This window comes from Carcharodon carcharias, chromosome 34, assembly GCF_017639515.1.
Source record: "Carcharodon carcharias isolate sCarCar2 chromosome 34, sCarCar2.pri, whole genome shotgun sequence".
NCBI classification, from domain to species: Eukaryota; Metazoa; Chordata; class Chondrichthyes; order Lamniformes; family Lamnidae; genus Carcharodon; species Carcharodon carcharias.
The window spans coordinates 12,212,328-12,231,062 of record NC_054500.1 but is presented as its reverse complement, the minus strand read 5'-3'; the positions used below and the strand labels follow the sequence as shown (position 1 = coordinate 12,231,062).

Below are 18,735 nucleotides of genomic sequence, written 5' to 3'. Positions count from 1 at the left end.
GATTTTCAAAGAGACGTGGTAGGATGTTTACAATTAAGATAAATAAGGCAGGTTATTATACTGATTTATCCCAAAAGTGCTGACCATCATGACAACATAAAATGTTTTATTATGGGAAAAGTAAATTCCAGAGACATGTGGGAAGAATGGGGGATTTTTTGATTAAAGAGGGAGAAAATATATTTAAAGAAGGATGGAAGGCTGTATGAGGTGTGGTTGCGCAATATCTGAAAGGTACACTGTGTGAAACAGACTTGGGGAAAAGCCTCCAGCCACTTTGCAGAGGTCTGCTGTTCCAGTAACCAAAGTTGTGTTAAAAGCCTTTGGAGTTCCACTGTTGAGTGGGTGCTTGTGGTAACCTTGCTGAATTGTTATAAATTTAGAATCTATTTTGGACTGTTGCCTTTGGTGGGGGTGGGGGGGGGGGGGGGGGGGGGGGGGTTGCTGTAGTTGGGAGTCAGGTTAGCTAGGAATTTTGGTAATTGTTATAATATTAAGTAACCGTGTAACTGCAATCTTGTGTGTGTGTCGTTAATAAATGTTTTAATTTAATTTTTAAAAACTCTAAAGGTGTCGATGGACTCCTTACTTCTGAATTCAGTGCGCAATCTTCTCATAATAAATACAAATTGCAAAACCATTGTGATCTTGTGGCCAAGTTTCCCTTGTGGATTTGATCTGCTTGGCACATATCACCTGCCGTATCATAAGAAATAACAAGGCTCAGAAAAAAATTCCTTCAATGAGGCAATTTAATAAAATACCAATGATTAATTACACCAAGATTTCAAACAATATAATTTTAATAATTGAAAAATAGTTTGCCATAATTTAAAATCAGAATTGTGAAAAACTCGGACCGATTTTTGTAAAAAATAGAATCTGGTAAAAAGAATCAAAGCATTTTTAAAAGTAACAACCGCGGAGGCTTGTCTGCCTCCTGGGATCGATCTCACCTTCAGCTGTGCTTCAGTTACTTGCGCGTTAATCTGTTGAGGTATTTGGGGGATTTCTGTGACAGACCAAGTACCTCAAGTTGTCAGCTGCGCACTCCAGTTTCCAATATGGGGAAGACTCATTGGTCTCCCCCACAGGTCTCACTTATACCATCACACGCCTGGTAAGGCACAAGCCAGCAAGCATACCCTGGTACCTCACCTCGGCTGACCGGCTAAGTTAACCAAGGGAACCAACAGCATCGCCTGGTGTCGATAGGGGACGTAATTCCTCCAAGTGCAAGTCTAGAATGATGGAAGAGGCAGCTGATCCCAACAAGAGTCCAACGGCTCTGAAGGCAGACACCAGCGAGATGAGACACGTATCCAGGGCCCTCTCCTGACGGAGTGGACAGTCACCTCGGAAAAGACTGGGGCCTTATCGAGTGTCACCCCAAGTTAGCAGTGAAACCTAAATCGCAAAGTTGCTTACTGCAGAAGGGACTGGGCACAACCCTCAGTTAAGAGGAAGGAACCTTAAGAGGAATCTATCTAAAAGGCCACCTCCCTCCCCTAAATTAAAACTCCACTTAGTTGCAAAGTCTTCCATAAGGGGTGGGAGTGGGGTAGGTGATCTCATTCTCTCCCAGCCCTCACGTGGGTGGGGGGGTGGGTGAAGGCTGGTTCGACACTCCTGGGACAAGCAAAGGGAAAACAGGCTCCACTTTGCCTCCATCTTGGTGAGGGCCACAGGCAGTCAGGGCGACAGCGACGGAAGAACATATCCGAGCACAGAGAACAGCACCACCCTCCCCAGGCCCAGCTGCAGGCCTTGTGTGGAGGAGGGGCCACACCCAGGCTACAGGGAACATGAGGTGCACATAAAAGGTGGGATATTTAAACCCCCCTCCCCCAAGGCGTACTTAGGAAATCACCGTTCCTGCCCAGATTCCTCCAAGGCACAGAAAAGCAGCGAGGGGAAGGGGGAGGGACAGAGATAGAAGGAGAGGGAGGGGGAGGGGAAAGACAATCAGTAAAAAAGAGGGAAAGATTCAGGAGATTCTCAATGGCTGGATCAATGGGGGCAAACCCTTCCCAAAACCGGAAATCCCTGCATGCCCGTCAGTCATTGAGAATAAGGTGCCTTCTTCCCACAACCAGAGTTCTGGGCCACGGTTACCATGGATACAGGTGTTCCTTGGCCAACCAGGCTCCAATCTGATCATCAACCTTCTGTAAGAGAGAGACGGAAAGAGTTAAAGTCGTTCAACAATCACTTCCAAATGTCAATTCTTTAAGCAGCAACAGCCAAGGGCTCCCTTCCCAAAGCTGTTCTTTTACTGAAGAAAGGGACTTGCTTCTCATATTGAGAGTTTGGGCTGAGGAATGGGACACTTCACAGTTCATCCATCAAACACTCCCAGGACAGGTACAGCACAGGGTTAGATACACAGTAAACCTCGCTCTACACTGTCCCCATCAAACACTCCCAGGACAGGTACAGCACGGGGTTAGATACACAGTAAACCTCGCTCTACACTGTCCCCATCAAACACTCCCAGGACAGGTACAGCACGGGGTTAGATACAGAGTAAAGCTCCCCCTACACTGTCCCCATCAAACACTCCCAGGACAGGTACAGCACGGGGTTAGATACACAGTAAACCTCGCTCTACACTGTCCCCATCAAACACTCCCAGGACGGGTACAGCACGGGGTTAGATACAGAGTAAATCTCCCTCTACACTGTCCCCATCAAACACTCCCAGGACAGGTACAGCACGGGGTTAGATACAGAGTAAATCTCCCTCTACACTGTCCCCATCAAACACTCCCAGGGCAGGTACAGCACGGGGTTAGATACAGAGTAAAGCTCCCTCTACACCGTCCCCATCAAACACTCCCAGGACAGGTACAGCACAGGGTTAGATACAGAGGAAAGCTCCCTCTACACTGTCCCCATCAAACACTCCCAGGACAGGTACAGCACGGGGTTAGATACAGAGTAAAGTTCCCTCTACACTGTCCCCATCAAACACTCCCAGGACAGGTACAGCATGGGGTTAGATACAGAGTAAAGCTCCCTCTACACTGTCCCCATCAAACACTCCCAGGACAGGTACAGCACGGGGTTAGATACACAGTAAACCTCGCTCTACACTGTCCCCGTCAAACACCCCCAGGACAGGTACAGCACGGGGTTAGATACAGAGTAAAGCTCCCTCTACACTGTCCCCAGCAAACACTCCCAGGGCAGGTACAGGACGGGGTTAGATACAGAGTAAATCTCCCTCTACACTGTCCCCATCAAACACTCCCAGGACAGGTACAGCACAGGGTTAGATACAGAGGAAAGCTCCCTCTACCCTGTCTCCATCAAACACTCCCAGGGCAGGTACAGCACGGGGTTAGATACAGAGTAAAGCTCCCTCTACACTGTCCCCATCAAACACTCCCAGGACAGGTACAGCACGGGGTTAGATACAGAGCAAATCTCCCTCTACACTGTCCCCATCAAACACTCCCAGGACAGGTACAGCACGGGGTTAGATACACAGTAAAGCTCGCTCTACACTGTCCCCATCAAACACTCCCAGGACAGGTACAGCACGGGGTTAGATACAGAGTAAAGCTCTCCCTACACTGTCCTCACCAAACACTCCCAGGACAGGTACAGCACGGGGTTAGATACAGAGTAAAGCTTCCTCTACACTGTCCCCATCAAACACTCCCAGGACAGGTACAGCACGGGGTTAGATACAGAGTAAAGCTCCCTCTACACTGTCCCCATCAAACACTCCCAGGACAGGTACAGCACGGGGTTAGATACTGAGTAAAGCTCCCCCTACACTGTCTCAGCATGCATCAGTAAAAGACCCCGCTCTATCCAGGTTTGAATTTCCCTCTGTATTGCCCACCCTGGAGTCTCTCTAATCTAGAGGGAGTGGTGTGCCATGGCCGCTGTGCCAGAGTGAGGGAGTGAGTCCAAACTCATTAGCAGGCATCGTGTCTATTTAACCCACCGGTTCGGATAAGGTTCAAATCGTCAAAAGGTCCGACCCTCGGCCGTGGCTCCCACCTGTGTGCTGCTATCAACAAGGCTCACGCTAGGGGCTTGGAGATCACAGAGGCACTGGAGAAGTTACTGAGGATCTTGCATTGCCCTCGAGTTTAATCTGCTGGGGAGGACATTGTACAACGCCCCCGTCCCCACCCCCACCCCACCCACTCCCAGACTTTCGTGGGCAGCTGAAAGGATCGGGGGTCTCACCTGTCTGGCCTGTCGGAGAGAGGGCGGGTCTCTCTCCTGCACAGGATTCATGTTGGCGCAGTGCGCGGTGCCATTAATGACCACTGCCACTTCCGATCTGGACTGGTTCTTCAGCACGCTGAGTACATGCCATGGGTCGATGTCACCTTCACAAAGAGATCCAAAACAAGTTTAACTGAGGAGCAGGGACAGGCAGCAGCCAACACTCAGCACTTGATGCCACCCCTCACCTCCCCCCACACTCCCCCTGCCAAGTCATGCCTAAATACAGAATTTTCAATAAGAGTAAAACATAGTGAACGCAAAAATGGGGGGTGGGGGGGGCTGTGGGGGGAGGGATTCTGTTAAGAGAGAGTTTCCAGCACCTGTCTATGTAGAGTTGGCTAATCTCAGCCCTGGGGACTCTAATGGACCTGGGTAAGGCAGACTGAGACAAAGAACAGTTAGGGTCTTATAATGAGCGTGTACCCGAGGCCAGGAACAGTCAATCACAGGGGGAGATGGTGATAATGTCACTGGGCTAGTAATCCAGAGACCTAGGCTAATGCTCTGGGGACATGGGCTCAAATCCCACCACAGCAGCTGGTGGAATCTCAATTAAAATGAATAAATCTGGGATATAAAGCTAGTCTCAGTGATGGTGACCATGGCCATTGTCATCGATTGTTGTAAAAACTCATCTGATTCGCTCCTGCTCCTTTAGGGAGGGAAATCTGCTGTCCTTATCTGGTCTGGCCTACATGGGACTCCAGACCCACAGCTACGTGGTTGACTCTGAAATGGCCAAGCAAGCCACTCAGTTAGGGATGGGCAACAAATGCTGGTCTTGCCAGAGATGCCCACATTCCATGAAAGAATAAGTGGGGGGGGGGGGGGGGAAGAGAGATAATAAACAGGGCAAATTTGTAGGAAAGTGGCTCAGTCTGTAGAATCAGGCCTCAGGAGGACACAGGGGAGATGCCTTAGAATCTCTTACATCCAATTGCGAGAGCAGACAGGGTCTCAATTTAATGTCTGATCCAAATCACGGCACCTGCAACAGTGCAGCGCTCCTTCAGTGCTGCACTGCAGCGTCAGCCTAGGTTTTTGTGCTCAAGTCTCTGAAATGGGGCTTGAATGCAGAACCGCGTGACTCAGTCAAGAGGGCTCCCCACTGAACCATGGCTGGCACACAGAACTCCACCCAGGCACCCATTAAATGCCCGAGAGCAGGCGGGCGGCTTGGATTCCAGTCAGGAGGGGGGAGTGAATTCTTGGCGACCTTATGTCAATGGCCGCTAACTTTGCTGTTCCCCGCATCCAAATAGCGCCTTTAACATGGTAAAAATGCCCCACAGGAGCGCAAACAGATAAAATTTGACAAGGAGCCACTTAAGGAGACGTTAGGAGAAGTGGCTGAAAGTTTTGTTTTAAGCAGCACCTTAAAGAGGAGAGAAATGGAAAGGTTCACGACAGGAATTCCTGCCGTAAGAGTCTCTGCAGCTTTCAAAATTCAATATTAAAATGTTGGTGGATGGAGGAATATGGGAATAGGGTGAATGAATGTGACTAGAACTATTTGTGGAGGGTAAATGCTAACACTGACTGGTTGGGCCAAATGGCCTGTTTCTGCATTATTTTTCTACACACTGCCATTTCAACTCCAGCCTAACTTCCCCTCCCCTTGTTCTGCCCTAAATATCTCCAGCTGCATTCCCCTGCTTCCCAGAATTTCAGAACGCAGCAGTTTCCTGGGCCAGCAACACATGCCCAGTCAAACACTATTAATCATCATTTTCCTCAGCATTAACCTGTTGCAGTACTCAGTTCAACCACATGGTGCCAGCAACACACCAGGTCCAGGACCAGAGTGCAGGAATATTCCTTTTTAAACGTTCACTCATTCTCAGGACGTGAGCATCACTGGCAAGGCTGGCATTTGTTGCCCATCCCCAGGAAGTGGTGGTAAACCACCCTAAACCGCTTCAGCCCGCGGGCGAAGGAGGGGTTGGGGGTTCCAGGATTTTGACCCAGCAATGAAGGAATGACCGATATGCACAAGCTGAGGCGATGGGCGGGATTCGGAGGTGATGTTGCCCCCAGGTGTCTGCTGCCCTCGTCTAGGCAGATGTTGCGGGCTGGGAGGTGCTGTTGAAAAAGCCTTAGTGAGTTGTTCAAGAGGTGCTCATAGAGTTAATAAGGAGAATGTGTTTCTACTGGGGAGGGAGGTCAGTAACCGTGGGACATAAAGTTAAGACAATCAGGAAACTGCTGAAAAAGAGACATGCCAAAGCTTTGTCTTGCGCTCATCAGGACACAAGAATACCAAACAACAATTTATACTGTATGTGAAGAGAGTGCTGATTGGTTCGCAAGCAGCGTTGCCATGGACAATGCACTAGTGAAGGTGACTGACAGTTAACAGCCAAGCATTGTTTGAAATTTAAACCAGGCAGCTTGGCCCTGATTGCCCAAGGCATAATTGGAGAAGAGCCAGAGAGATGAGATGAGGAGGAATATTCTTCACACTGAGTTACACTCATTTGGAATGCACTGCCTGAAAGGGCAGTGGAAGCAAATTCAACAAAAACTCCCAAAACAAAAAGGGAATTGGATCAGTAACTAAAAAGGAAAAGAAATTTGAAGAGTTCCAGGGCTAATTGGATTTCTCTTTTAAAGAGCCAGAACAGACATAATGGGCCAAATCCCTTCACTCTATGCTGAAAGATTCTGTGTCCTCAACCATTCATCAGTCCCTGGGGTGGCAAATATTAACACTGACACTTCACTGAGTGTTACCGGTTCAGACTTGTCTTTTACATCGCCCATGTTCTTTGAGCAGCCATTAAACTCCCTCTCATTAATGGTAACTTTTGATAATGTTCATCCCATTCTCTTTGAGCCTGAATTATCCCGACCAATATTACATAACAACCAACATCACAAGGAAACAATTATCTGTTCACTATCACGATGTTGTACTGGGAGCTTGCTGCGCACATGTTGACTGCTAGGCTTCAGACCTGACAGTAGTACGCCATTGGCTGTAAAGCACATTGTGATGTCCTGAGGTCATGGAAGTTGCTATATAAATACAAGTCTTTCCACCCATTAAAATCTCCGCTCCTCTTTAATAGGCAGCTCTGACAAAGTGCCCTTTTCTTACTCATTCATGGGATGTGAACATCACTGGCGAGGCCAGCATTTATTGCCCATCCCTAATTGCCCCTTGAGAAGGTGGTGGGTGAGCTGCCTCCATGAGCCGCTGCAGTCCGTGTGGTGTAGGTACCCCCACAGTGCTGTTAGGGAGGGAGTTCCAGGATTTTGACTGTGGAGAGTGAAGGAACAGCCGATATATCTCCAAGTCAGGATGGTGAGTGACTTGGAGCGGAACTTGCAGGTGGTGGTGTTCCCATCTATCTACTGCCTTTGTCCTTCTAGGTGGTAGTGGTCGTGGGTTTGGACGGTGCTGTGTAAGGAGCCTTGGTAAGTTGCTGCAGTGCACCTTGTAGGTGGCACACACACTGCTGCTACTATGCATCGGCAGTGGAGCGAGTGAATATTGAAGGTGGTGGATGGGCTGTTTTGTCCTGGATGGTGTCGAGCTTCTTGTGTTGTGGGAGCTGCATTCATCCAGGCAAGCGGAGAGTATTCCATCACAATCCTGACTTGTGCCTTGTAGATGGATAGGCTTTGGGGAGTCAGGTGGTGAACAAATATTAACCTGGATTAAATTTCCCTGTAACAAGGTGCTGGTTGACCTGCTGCAGTCTCATGTTTTGATTTTAGGTTGCCCAAATTTTTTTTTACTGGCCCTGCCATCACTTGCCTTAATCATTGGTCAAATTAAAATACTGCAGGTGCTGGAAATCTGAAATAAAAACAGAAAATGCTGGAAAAACTCAGCAGGTCTGGCAGTGTCCGTGGAGAGAGAAACCGAGATATTGTCTCAAGTCCGAATGACTCTTCTTCAGAGCCCTTCCCTGAACCAGCTGGAGTCATGATTAATGTTCCCTGAAGATTGCGAGTGGTCGCTCACATGATGCGCCCTTTAAGAGAACGTGCGACAAAATTTGAAGGTACCACAATTTCAAATGAACAGGCTGTGCGTAAGAAAAAAATTGAAGAGACTTGGCTCACAATCCCCTCCCATACTAGCACCATCCTTTAACCCCTGACCTCCCTCAAATCGGGGTCATGAACCCCGCCCGTCCTGACATCATCTCAGCCCCGTCTCCATCTGCTTCTCACCGTTGACGAAGATGATGCGACTCGACGCAGGGTGATTGGCTCCGTAATAATCGTTGGTGAAATTGACGGCACTCTGCACCTTGCCCGGGTCGATGCCAAACACCTGGGCACAGGGACCCACCTGAGATCGCAGCGTCAGCCAGCGGGAGAGCGGGCAGCCTTCATCCTCACATGTCTGGTCTGGGGAAACAAGAGGGGGAAGTTTAGCCAGCTGGACAGTCTGGAGTGGCGGCATCAGGGGGAGGAGACTCGGTTTCAACGCTCCCCCCAACCCAACTCACGTAAGCTATGGCTCAATGGGTAGGAGGGACAGTGATACAGTGGTAATGCCACTGGACTAGTAACCTAAAGGCCCTGGCTAATATAAAGTTAGCCTCAGTAATAGTGACCACGAAACTATCACTGATTGTTGTACAAACTCATCTGGTTCACTAATGTCCTTTAGGGAAGGAAATCTGCTGTCCTTATCCGGTCTGGCCTACATGTGACTCCAGACCCACAGCAATGTGGCTGACTCTTAACTGCCCTCTGAAATGGCCTAGCAAGGGCAATTAGGGCTGGGGCCTTGCCAGCGACGCCCCACCTCCTACGAAAAGGAGGAAAAAAACCTCCCTCCTCCGAGTCTGAAGGTTGTGGCTGCGAGTTTCGCTTCAGCACAAAACCCACTCCCAGTGCAGTACCGAGGGAGTGCCACACTGTCAGAGGTGCCAACTTTTGGATGGGACAGTGGGACGTTAAGCTGAGGCTCAGTTTGAGTTGTCAGTGGATGTGACCAATCCCATGGCACCATTTCAAAGAACAGCTCTCCATGGTGTCCCAGTCAACCAGTATTACTTAAGAAAGAATTGTCTAAGACACTTATCTCATTGCTGTTTGTGGGAGCTTGCTGTGCGCAAATTGGCTGCTGCATTTCTTACATTACAACAGTGGCTATACTTTAAAAGTAAAGTGTATCGGGCATCCTGAGACTGTGAAGCAGGCAGAACTCACAGTAACCAAACTCGGCACAGGTCTGGTAATACCACTGACGTTCTCCCACTCCAAACGGTTCCACCTCGGTGCTCATGAGTTCCTTCAGGGCGTTCTGGTAAGAGTTGTCCACGCATTGCAGCCCCATTCTGTCCATGTAGCTCTGAAAAGAGAAAAGCCAAAGTCACCTCGAGCTAGGAGGTGCCACAGAAAAGCTAGACCTTCCCCCCCACCCCCCCACACTTAACCACCCAGCCAACCCACCAACCCCCAGCCACTCCAGTAGCCCTAAGTGTAAGAGGTGAAAGCTACAGCTTGAACCAGAGGTCAACGCGTCAGACGCTGTGGGTCATATGGTTCTACTGTGGGCTGGTGGGGGAGGTGGGGTGGGAGGGGTTCCAATTGGCCTCAGTCCCTATTGTCAGGAGGGGGGGTCCTCCCCTACCACCTGGTCCTGTTTCGCCATCAGAGATATCAGAAGTGAACCAGAATCAAACAGCCCTTGGGCATCACAGTGCAAAAAGCCATCTCCTATCTGCACCCCTCCTGACATTCCCCAACCACCTCTCCATCTTCTTCCCCCCACACCCCTCACCACCTGCCTGCCCCAACCCCTTCTTCCCACCCCCCCACCAACCCCCTTCCCCACCGCCGACCCCCAACCCTTCACACCGTCACATCACCACCCACCCCCCTCCTCCACCACTCGGTTACCTTGTTGAGGACGGTCAGCCTCTGGTAGGCGGAGCCCAGGTTTTCATTGGTCATGATCTGGCACAGGTTGGCGATGCTGTAGCCCACCGCCTCCTCGTTGTACTGGACGGTCCCCATGACGATGTCCGCCAGGTTGCCGGCAAACTCCCCGCGGTCGTCGTTCCCGTTCAGCTTCTGGCACGACTTGAAGTCTGCCTCCAGTCCGGAGGTGTTACCTCGCGCTAGAATCCTGTCCAACCTGGAGAAGGCCTGTGCCACGGCGGCCCGGCACTGGGGTGGGGGAGAAAAGTCAGCAAGGCTTCGGCCTAAACCCCTCCCTCACAAAGAAGCCTGAACAGAGGAGCTGCCCCTCCCAGCCCCACCGCTTGCCCCTCTGGGCTGCACTGCGGCCTCTCCTACAACGGGGAGGGTCAATAAGCTTCGACTAGACCCCAAATCAGCCCCTGGACATCGAGATGGTGACAGCTTTTTAACGTTGGAGGACCAGAAATGGCTGCAACTGGATTTGCTGCACAATCCAATCGAGCTGCAGCCTCTGACACCAACAATGTTCAGGATGGAGCCGATGGGGTTTTTTTTTTATTGTTGGGAGGGTCACAGGGGAAGGGATGATCATTCTGGACCCGGAGTGGGCCACTCGCTGGATTTGGTGGGCACCGCTCCTGGTGTAGTCCGGAGACAGTCACGATGGGCCCTTTGGGGGGAGGGGGGGTGCGGTTGTGTGTGTGTTCCCATCCCACACTGGACTCACATGGTGAGCGAGGGTGGTGGTGGGTGGAGGGAGAGGAGAGGGTGGTGCTAGTGGAGGCTGTGGTACGGGAGGGGGAAAGAGGGTCAGAAGGGGCTGCCTGCTGCTCAGACATTCAGAAATTATTCATACCTTTGGGGATCCTCCAACAACCGGGTTCGACAGGCTCCTGGATACTACCTGTGGGACAGAAAACATTTAAATATCAAATGGAGGGAGAGAGAATGAGCCACCCCCTTACCCCTCCCCCAGGAATGACCACCACCTCCCCCAACCCTCACACAGGAATGACCACTGACCCCTATCATGGAATGATCTTCAATCTCTTATTAAGATCTACCTGTCCTGGGAGTGTTTAATGGGGACAGTGTAGAGGGAGATTTACTCTGTATCTAACCCCATGCTGTACCTGTCCTGGGAGTGTTTGATGGGGACAGCGTAGAGGGAGATTTACTCTGTATCTAACCTCGTGCTGTACCTGCCCAGGGAGTGTTTGATGGGACAGTGTAGTGAGAGCTTTACTCTGTATCTAACCCCGTGCTGTACCTGTCCTGGGAGTGTTTGATGGGACAGTGTAGAGGGAGCTTTACTCTGTATCTAACCCTGTGCTGTACCTGTCCTGGGAGTGTTTGATGGGGACAGTGTAGAGGGAACTTTACTCTGTATCTAACCCTGTGCTGTACCTGTCCTGGGAGTGTTTGATGGAGACAGTGTAGAAGGACCTTTACTCTGTATCTAACCCCATGCTGTACCTGCCCTGGGAGTGTTTGATGGCGACAGTGTAGAGGGAGCTTTACTCTGTTACTAACCCACCTCATTCGGAGTGAGGTGCAGACCCTGTCAGTTCAATTGCCGACATACGTTGCAGATTCTGGAAGGCGAGCGGGCGAAGGAGCCACAGCACAGAAAGGGAATCTTACCTTGTTGTATCCAGTGAAATCCAGCTGGGCCTGGACAGGGGCAGATGAGGCAACAGCAGCAAAAACCAAGTGAGGGAACTATTGGAAAAGACAAATCGTCAGAGACAGGTATATTTCACAACTCGGCCCAGGTTCCTTCAGAGCAGTCAAGCCTCCCCTCAAGGCTTCCTTCTCACCCTAAGGCCCAGACTCTCACTGATATCATCCAGTACTTTACCCCAGCTGTTAAGTGACTGGAATCCATGTTACTCACATAATTTATATACTTTCTTTATTCATTATGCTAGGCCAGCATTTATTGTCAATCTCCCATTGCCCTTGAGAAGGTGGTGGGTGAGCTGCCTTCTTGAACCACTGCAGTCCCTGTAGTGTAGGTACACCCACAGTGCTGTTAGGGAGGGAGTTCCAGGATTTTTACCCAGTGACAGTGAAGGAATGGCGATATATTTCCAAGTCAGGATGGTGAGTGGCTTGGAGGAGAACTTCCAGGTGATGGTGTTCCCAAGCACCTGCTGCCCTTGTCCTTTTGGATGGTCGTGGTCATGGATTTGGAAGGTGCTGTCAAAAGACCCTTGGTGAGTTGCTGCAGTGCATCTTGTAGATGGTGCCCAGTGCTGCCACTGTGCGTCGGTGGAGGGGGTGAATGTTTAACGTGGGAGATGGGGTGCCAATTGAATGGGTTACTTTGCTTGGATGGTGTACAGCTTGTGTATTGTTGGAGCTGCATTCATCCAGGCAAGTGCACTGTATTCCACCACACTCCTGATTTGTGCCAGGATGTGATGGTGGGGGATCAGCGATAGCAATGCTGAATATCATGGGGAGATTATGTAACTATCTTCCACTCACTTGATTCTGGAGTAATAAACCTGGTTTTATCAAGATATTTTGTTGCAGTTTCAGTCACAAGTTTTATTTGCTGTAGTTCATGGAGGCTAATTTCAAATGGACTCTGTAGACTGTTTTGCTGGAATGTACTTTTAATAAGACTGTTGGCTGACTAAATACTTTGTTTGCTGCAAGCACTGTAATTCCCACCCTCCCTCCAACTCATTGGCCAATTATGTCAACAGACATCCCTCTATTTCCCTAAACAAGGCCAGAAATAGAAATGGTAACTGTCCAAGCACCGGCTCAAGTCAGGCAGCCGCAGAGTCACTGCCAGCTCGTAGCCACAAGCTGACCCTTCCTTACCTTCAGTCGGAACCATGCAGAGAGGGACCCTGGGTAAGAGCCCCCAAAGCAAATCCAGCGGTTGTTTCTGGTCAGGTTGTACTGTTGGTCAATGAACTCATGGAACATCGCTAGGTCAGCTAGCCTATCCAGAGAAGCACACAGAGTTAGGGGCCACCCGCATAACCAAGAGGGGTCAAAGGTGAAGGGCTAAAGTCCACACAAAACACAAAGTATCGCTAAGATTGCAAACAACCGCCTGCATTTATATAGCACCTTTAACATAGCAAAGCGTCCCAAGCTACATCACAGGAATGTTATCAGACAATCATCAACACCGAGCCACATAAGGAGCCATTAGGAGGTGAGAGAGTTGGGTTTGAAGGAGCTTCGTAAAGGAGGAGAGAGAGAGGCAGAGAGGTTTAGGGAGGGACCAGGCAGCTGAAGGCACGGCCACCAATTGTGGAGCGAAGGAAGCAGGGGATGTAGAGTTTGCGGAACGCCGAGTTTGCAGACAGTTGTAGGGCTGGAACAGGAAAAAGAAATCAGCAAGTAATTAGTTGGCACCAGGTTTGGACCCCGTGAGAGGAAGAGAAGACCAAAGTAGATGAGGAGTGTTGGAGAAATAAGCCTGCTTTTATCAGGAGAGGCTTCTGCAGTTTCGGCCACAAGTTCAATTTGCTGTACAATAGCTCATAGAGCTACTTTTTAAATAGACTCTGTAGACTGTTTGCTGTGGTGCGCTGTTTAAGTAGACTGTTTGCTGGGTAAATGTTTTGTTTGCTGCGAGTCCCTGAAACTCATTGGCTGACAGTGACGTTAGTAGACATTCCAATGTTTCCCCACTGCTGCCATACCAAATGAGACCAGAAATAGGAACGTTAGCCACTCAACCACTGGCTCAAGTAAGGCAGCCACAGGGTTCACTGCCGTTTTGCAGCTACAAGCTGAGCCTTTCCTACCTTGGGCTGATAATGTGGCACCAATATTACTTTCCACAAGTACCGGGCAATGACCATCTCCTACAAGAGAGAATCTAACCAGCTCTCCTTAACGTTCATCACTTTCACTGAATCTACCACCAACATATTAAGGGGTTATCATTGACCAGAAACTGAACTGGACCAGCCATATAAAAACTTTGGCTACAAGAGCTGGTCAGAGGCTAGGAACTCTGCAGCGAGTAACTCACCTCCTCACTCCCCAGAGCTTGCCCATCATCTACAAGGGACAAGTCAGGCACATGATGGAATACTCTCCACTTGCCAGGATGAGTGCAGCTCCGACAACACTCAAGAAGCTCAACACCAAGCAGCCGCTCGATTAGCACCCCATCCACCACCTTAAACATTCACTCCCTCCACTACCAACGCACAGTGGCAGCAGTGTGTACCATATACAGGATGCACTGCAGCAATTCACCAAGGATCATTCAACAGCACCTTCCAAACCCTCGACCTCTACCATCTAGAAGGACAAGGGCAGCAGGCACATGGGACACCACCACCTGGAAGTTCCCCTCCGAGCCGCTCACCATCATGACTTGGAAATATATCGCCGTTCCTTCACTGACGCTGGGTCAAAATCCTGGGACTCCCTCCCTAACAGCGCTGTGGGTGTACCTACCCCACATGGACTGCATTGGTTCAAGGCGCCAGCTCACCACCACCTTCTCAAACAAATAAATGCTGGCCTTGACAATGATGCTCATATCCCATGAAAGAATAAAACCTTCAGCTCTGGCAGAACCCTGGGGATTGGGGGGTAGGGGGGGGTGGGTGAGTAGAAGATGCAAGGAAGCACAAGCAGGATGGAAAATTTGGAGCGTGGAAGGAGTTAGGAGAATCAAACAGGAGCAACAAAGTGAGAAGGCAGTAAGGAGCAGTAGAGAGCACACAGTCAGGTCCAAAATCACTACTCAGTTAAGAATCCGACTCACGCTTGCTGACTGGACAGATAATGGATGTTCTGATTGGTCAGCCCATCAGGATTAATGCTTGCTCCGTAATACCGGTGCTCTAGAGACACCAACAGGGCTTTGTATTTCCGCGCTAGGTCCACATGCTCGCCTGCAGAAACAGAAGCACAGCAAGAGGCAAATTGCTGCAAGATACCAAACACTGATTTGAGGAAGAGCGAATGCCAAAAACCTCCTCCACCCCCCACAGGGTGTATCAACCCAAAGCTGGACCACCCTGCAATGGACAACACCCCCACTCCAAAAGTGAGCCACTGATGGGAGGCACATGGCGCGAGGGAAATCGAACCTTTACCACGAGGTCACTGAAGGTGTTATAGAAATTCAAGGTTTGCTATTTCTTCAATTGCCTGGCTTAGGGTCAGAGTGTCTGTGCTAAAATAAACAAATTCACTGAGGAGTTGCAGAGTTGAAAACTGACCCACAGTCGGGTGTTTTCCCAGGTTGTACAGTGACCAGCTGCAAGGGGGTTGCTGTGTGGGAGAATACATTGGTCCTCATTGCCCAATAAGGGACAGGGGTTACTCATTCCCAAGTCCCACTCCGGAGACTTGAGAACCCCAAGCAATACTGAGGGAGTGCTGCACTGTTGCAGGTGCGGTAGCACAATGGTTATGTAACTGAGCTAGTAGCCCAAAGGCAAGACTGATGATCAGGAGACAAGAGTTCAAATCCCAGCATGGTGGTTGGGATATTCAAATCTGATGAAATAAATTTGGGACATTAAAAGTTTGCATATGTAATGGTGACCATGAAACTGTTAGATTGTTGTTATAAGCCCAAACAGTTCATTAATTTCCTTTAATCTCATCCTCCATCCTCATCTGTCTTCCTTTAAGCAGCTGAAGGTGGTTGGGCTGAGGACACTACCCTGAAGAACTTCTGCAGTGATGTCCTGGGACTGAGATGACTGACCAACAACCACCTTCCTTTGTGCTAGGTATGACTTCAATCAGTGAAGAGTTTCCCCCCTGATTCCCATTGACTCCAGTTTTACTCAGGCTCCTTGATGCCACACTCGGTCAAATGCTGCTTGGATGTCAAGGGCAGCCACTCACCTCAGGAGTTCAACTCTTTTGGCCATGTTTGAACCAAGAGGTCAGGATCCGAGTGGCATTCTAGCAAGGACTCAACAGGCCAAAAGCCTCCTTCTGTGCTGCAATGACTGTGACTTGATAGGGTTGCATTAAAAAAAACCTACATCTGGGAAAGGAAGTGGGGAGACCTATTCAGGGCATTAATATGGAAATCCCAACACGGATGTCCCTTTCACAAACCCAGTCTGCCCCTGCAGCCACATAATACCTGCCAGTACAGAGTATGATGTCAGAGCGCTCTCTCCACCAATATACAGGAACACGGGACCCTGCTGTTGCTCCCACAGCTCAGCGTTCACCCAGTATCTCTGCGGAGCAAACACAAGGGACGTTGGTTGAAGCACACGTAACACACAATGCCCCCCCCCCCTCCAAAATAGCGCTCAATATCCTCAATAGCCGTTCAGGCAATGGAGAAGGTGCAAAAACAATTTACAAGGAGGGCACCAAAATTGAGCGCTCTTCCCTAAAACCTTTCAACTTCTGAAGAGGTTTGATAGAGTAGGTGGAGAGATACTTCCAATTGTAGGGCACACCAAAACTTTGGGGGGTGGGGTGGGATTGGGTGGGGGTGGTTGGGAAGGAAGTGCGTGGTGAGGGGGGGGGGGGATGTGGAAGAGCCACAAACATAAAAGTTTCACTGATAATCCCAACAGGGAAATCAGGAGAAACTGCCAGAGCACAGCTAGAATGTGGAATTTCTGATCCTAAGGAGTAGCTGAGGCTAATAGTTTAATTATATTTGAAGGAAAGTTAGATAAACACGAGAAAGGAAGGAAGGAAAAGGACACGGAGATAGGGTCAAATAAAGGGGGTTGGGGGTGGGGGTAGCTCAAGTGAAGCATAAACACCTTCAGAGGTGTTGGGCTGAATAATTCCACATCATTCTCTGTAATTTAGAGTAGACCAACGACCAAAGGTGAGCAAGGAGCAAGCGGCAGGGGAGCGCGGGGAAAAGAGAGAAATATAACACTGTGGATGCACTGACCTGCTTGAAAGTGCCATTGTTCCTTCTGTTGAAGTGATCAAGTGGCTGTGGGAAGAGCCCCTCCTTGGGCTCAGTCCATTTAACACTGCCAACGGCCGCAAAGGTTTTCCACTTCTCCACCAGGTGCTTCTGGACCCTCTGCTCCCGGGATTGCAGCACTTTCTCCTTGATCAGCCACATGTTCCGACCTTCAGGATGGAAGGAACACGGGGGTTTAATGGGTTGCTGCACCGTTGGTTCAAATCGGGGTACACATGAGGAGCCTGTCAATAACTACAAAGCGGTGACACCAGGGCCACAAAGAGATGTTGGGCAGATCAGCAAAAACTGGGTCAACGAAGTAGCTTTTAATGAATGTCTTAAGGGCAGGGGGGAGGTGGGGGGCGTGCATCTTGAAATTAAGTTGCAAAACTAGTTGTGGCAGTTGTTTCAAGTCTCCCCTTGGGATTTGAGCAGCTCAGCATTTACCATCAGCTGTAACTCCCTCCCGTCTGCCCCTCTCCTCCCCCCACCCCCCCACTGTACCCCACTTCTGTATCTTCCAACCACCCTCCCCAACACCCCCTCCGCCTCTCCCCGAACCCCGCCTCGAGCCTCACCTCTGCCTCGCCCCTATCCCCCCATCCCCAAGGCCCCCCAACCTCAAGTCCCCTCCACCCCCACCCGACCCTACCTCTTCCCCGTCCCCCCACACCCCTGGCCTCTCCCCAACCCTCCCCGACCCCCCCTTCCCCTCCCTGTCCCAGCGGCCCTTCCCTTCCCCCCCCTCCGCCTCTGCCTCCTCCTTCCCCCCCCCTCCGCCTCTGCCTCCTCCTTCCCCCCCTCCGCCTCTGCCTCCTCCTTCCCCCCCTCCGCCTCTGCCTCCTCCTTCCCCCCTCCGCCTCTGCCTCCTCCTTCCCCCCCTCCGCCTCTGCCTCCTCCTTCCCCCCCTCCGCCTCTGCCTCCTCCTTCCCCCCCTCCGCCTCTGCCTCCTCCTTCCCCCCCCTCCGCCTCTGCCTCCTCCTTCCCCCCCCTCCGCCTCTGCCTCCTCCTTCCCCCCCTCCGCCTCTGCCCGCCTCCTTCCCCCCCTCCGCCTCCTCCCCCCCGCCCGCCTCTGCCTGCCTCCCCCCTCTGCCTCCCCTCTGCCTCCCTCCCCTCTGCCTCCCTCCGTCTGCCTCTCCTCTGCCTCCCCCCCTCTGCCTCTCCTCTGCCTCCCTCCCCTCTGCCTCTCCTCTGCCTCCCTCCCCTCTGCCTCTTTCCCCGCTGCCTCTGCGTCCCCTCTCTGCCTCTCTCTACTCCTCCTCTCTGCCTCTCTCCATTGCTCTGTCGCTTCCGCAACCTGCCAACCTTTCCTACGGCGTCTTACCTCCGAGTCCCAGGCTGAGTACAGCCTGTAGCCCGAGAAAGAGCCGCACGGAGAACAGCAACATAGACATCGTCCCCATCATGAGTCCCCTCTCCTCCCGGGCACCGTTCTGATTGACAGCTCAGTCACATGACGCAGCATCACAAGATACTCTCGTGCCACGGTCCCGCCCCCTTTCTCCTCCCATTGGCTAACCTCCACTGTCAATATTCTCGGGTCTGAACGCTTCTTTAATTATGATTGGAGGATTGTTGCTGGGCAGACTGTTAATGTGCCCTCATTCCTTTACGAGTGAAAGGTACTGATTTATATTGAGTTTTACACAATGAACAAACTTTTCAAAGCACTTTCTAGTCAATGAAATACT

At 50.7% G+C, this 18,735-nt stretch overlaps 1 protein-coding gene across 1 annotated transcript; it reads right to left on the bottom strand.

Annotated features, from left to right (window-relative positions):
- Window positions 1–734: 734 nt before the first annotated feature.
- Window positions 735–18,520, bottom strand: LOC121272716 (thymus-specific serine protease). Its single transcript, XM_041179485.1, has 12 exons — window positions 18,369–18,520; window positions 17,024–17,211; window positions 16,244–16,343; window positions 14,900–15,029; window positions 12,982–13,105; window positions 11,788–11,865; window positions 11,000–11,047; window positions 10,120–10,389; window positions 9,427–9,568; window positions 8,437–8,616; window positions 4,207–4,352; window positions 735–2,168 (listed from the first exon to the last, which is right to left on the bottom strand). The coding sequence occupies exons 1-12, from the start codon at window positions 18,448–18,450 to the stop codon at window positions 2,112–2,114; spliced, it is 1,545 nt and encodes a 514-aa protein (XP_041035419.1). The 5' UTR covers window positions 18,451–18,520; the 3' UTR covers window positions 735–2,111.
- Between the last annotated feature and the right edge of the window lie 215 nt (window positions 18,521–18,735).

Excerpts from the sequence above, each read along its gene's own strand:
- LOC121272716 (XM_041179485.1), bottom strand. The coding sequence starts at position 18,450 with ATGATGGGGACGATGTCTATGTTGCTGTTCTCCGTGCGGCTCTTTCTC. Across the intron at positions 11,866-12,981 it reads CTGCATGGTTCCGACTGAAG|TTCCCTCACTTGGTTTTTGC; the intron begins GTAAGGAAGGGT and ends CTTTTCCAATAG. Across the intron at positions 2,169-4,206 it reads CTCTCCGACAGGCCAGACAG|AAGGTTGATGATCAGATTGG; the intron begins GTGAGACCCCCG and ends TCTCTCTTACAG.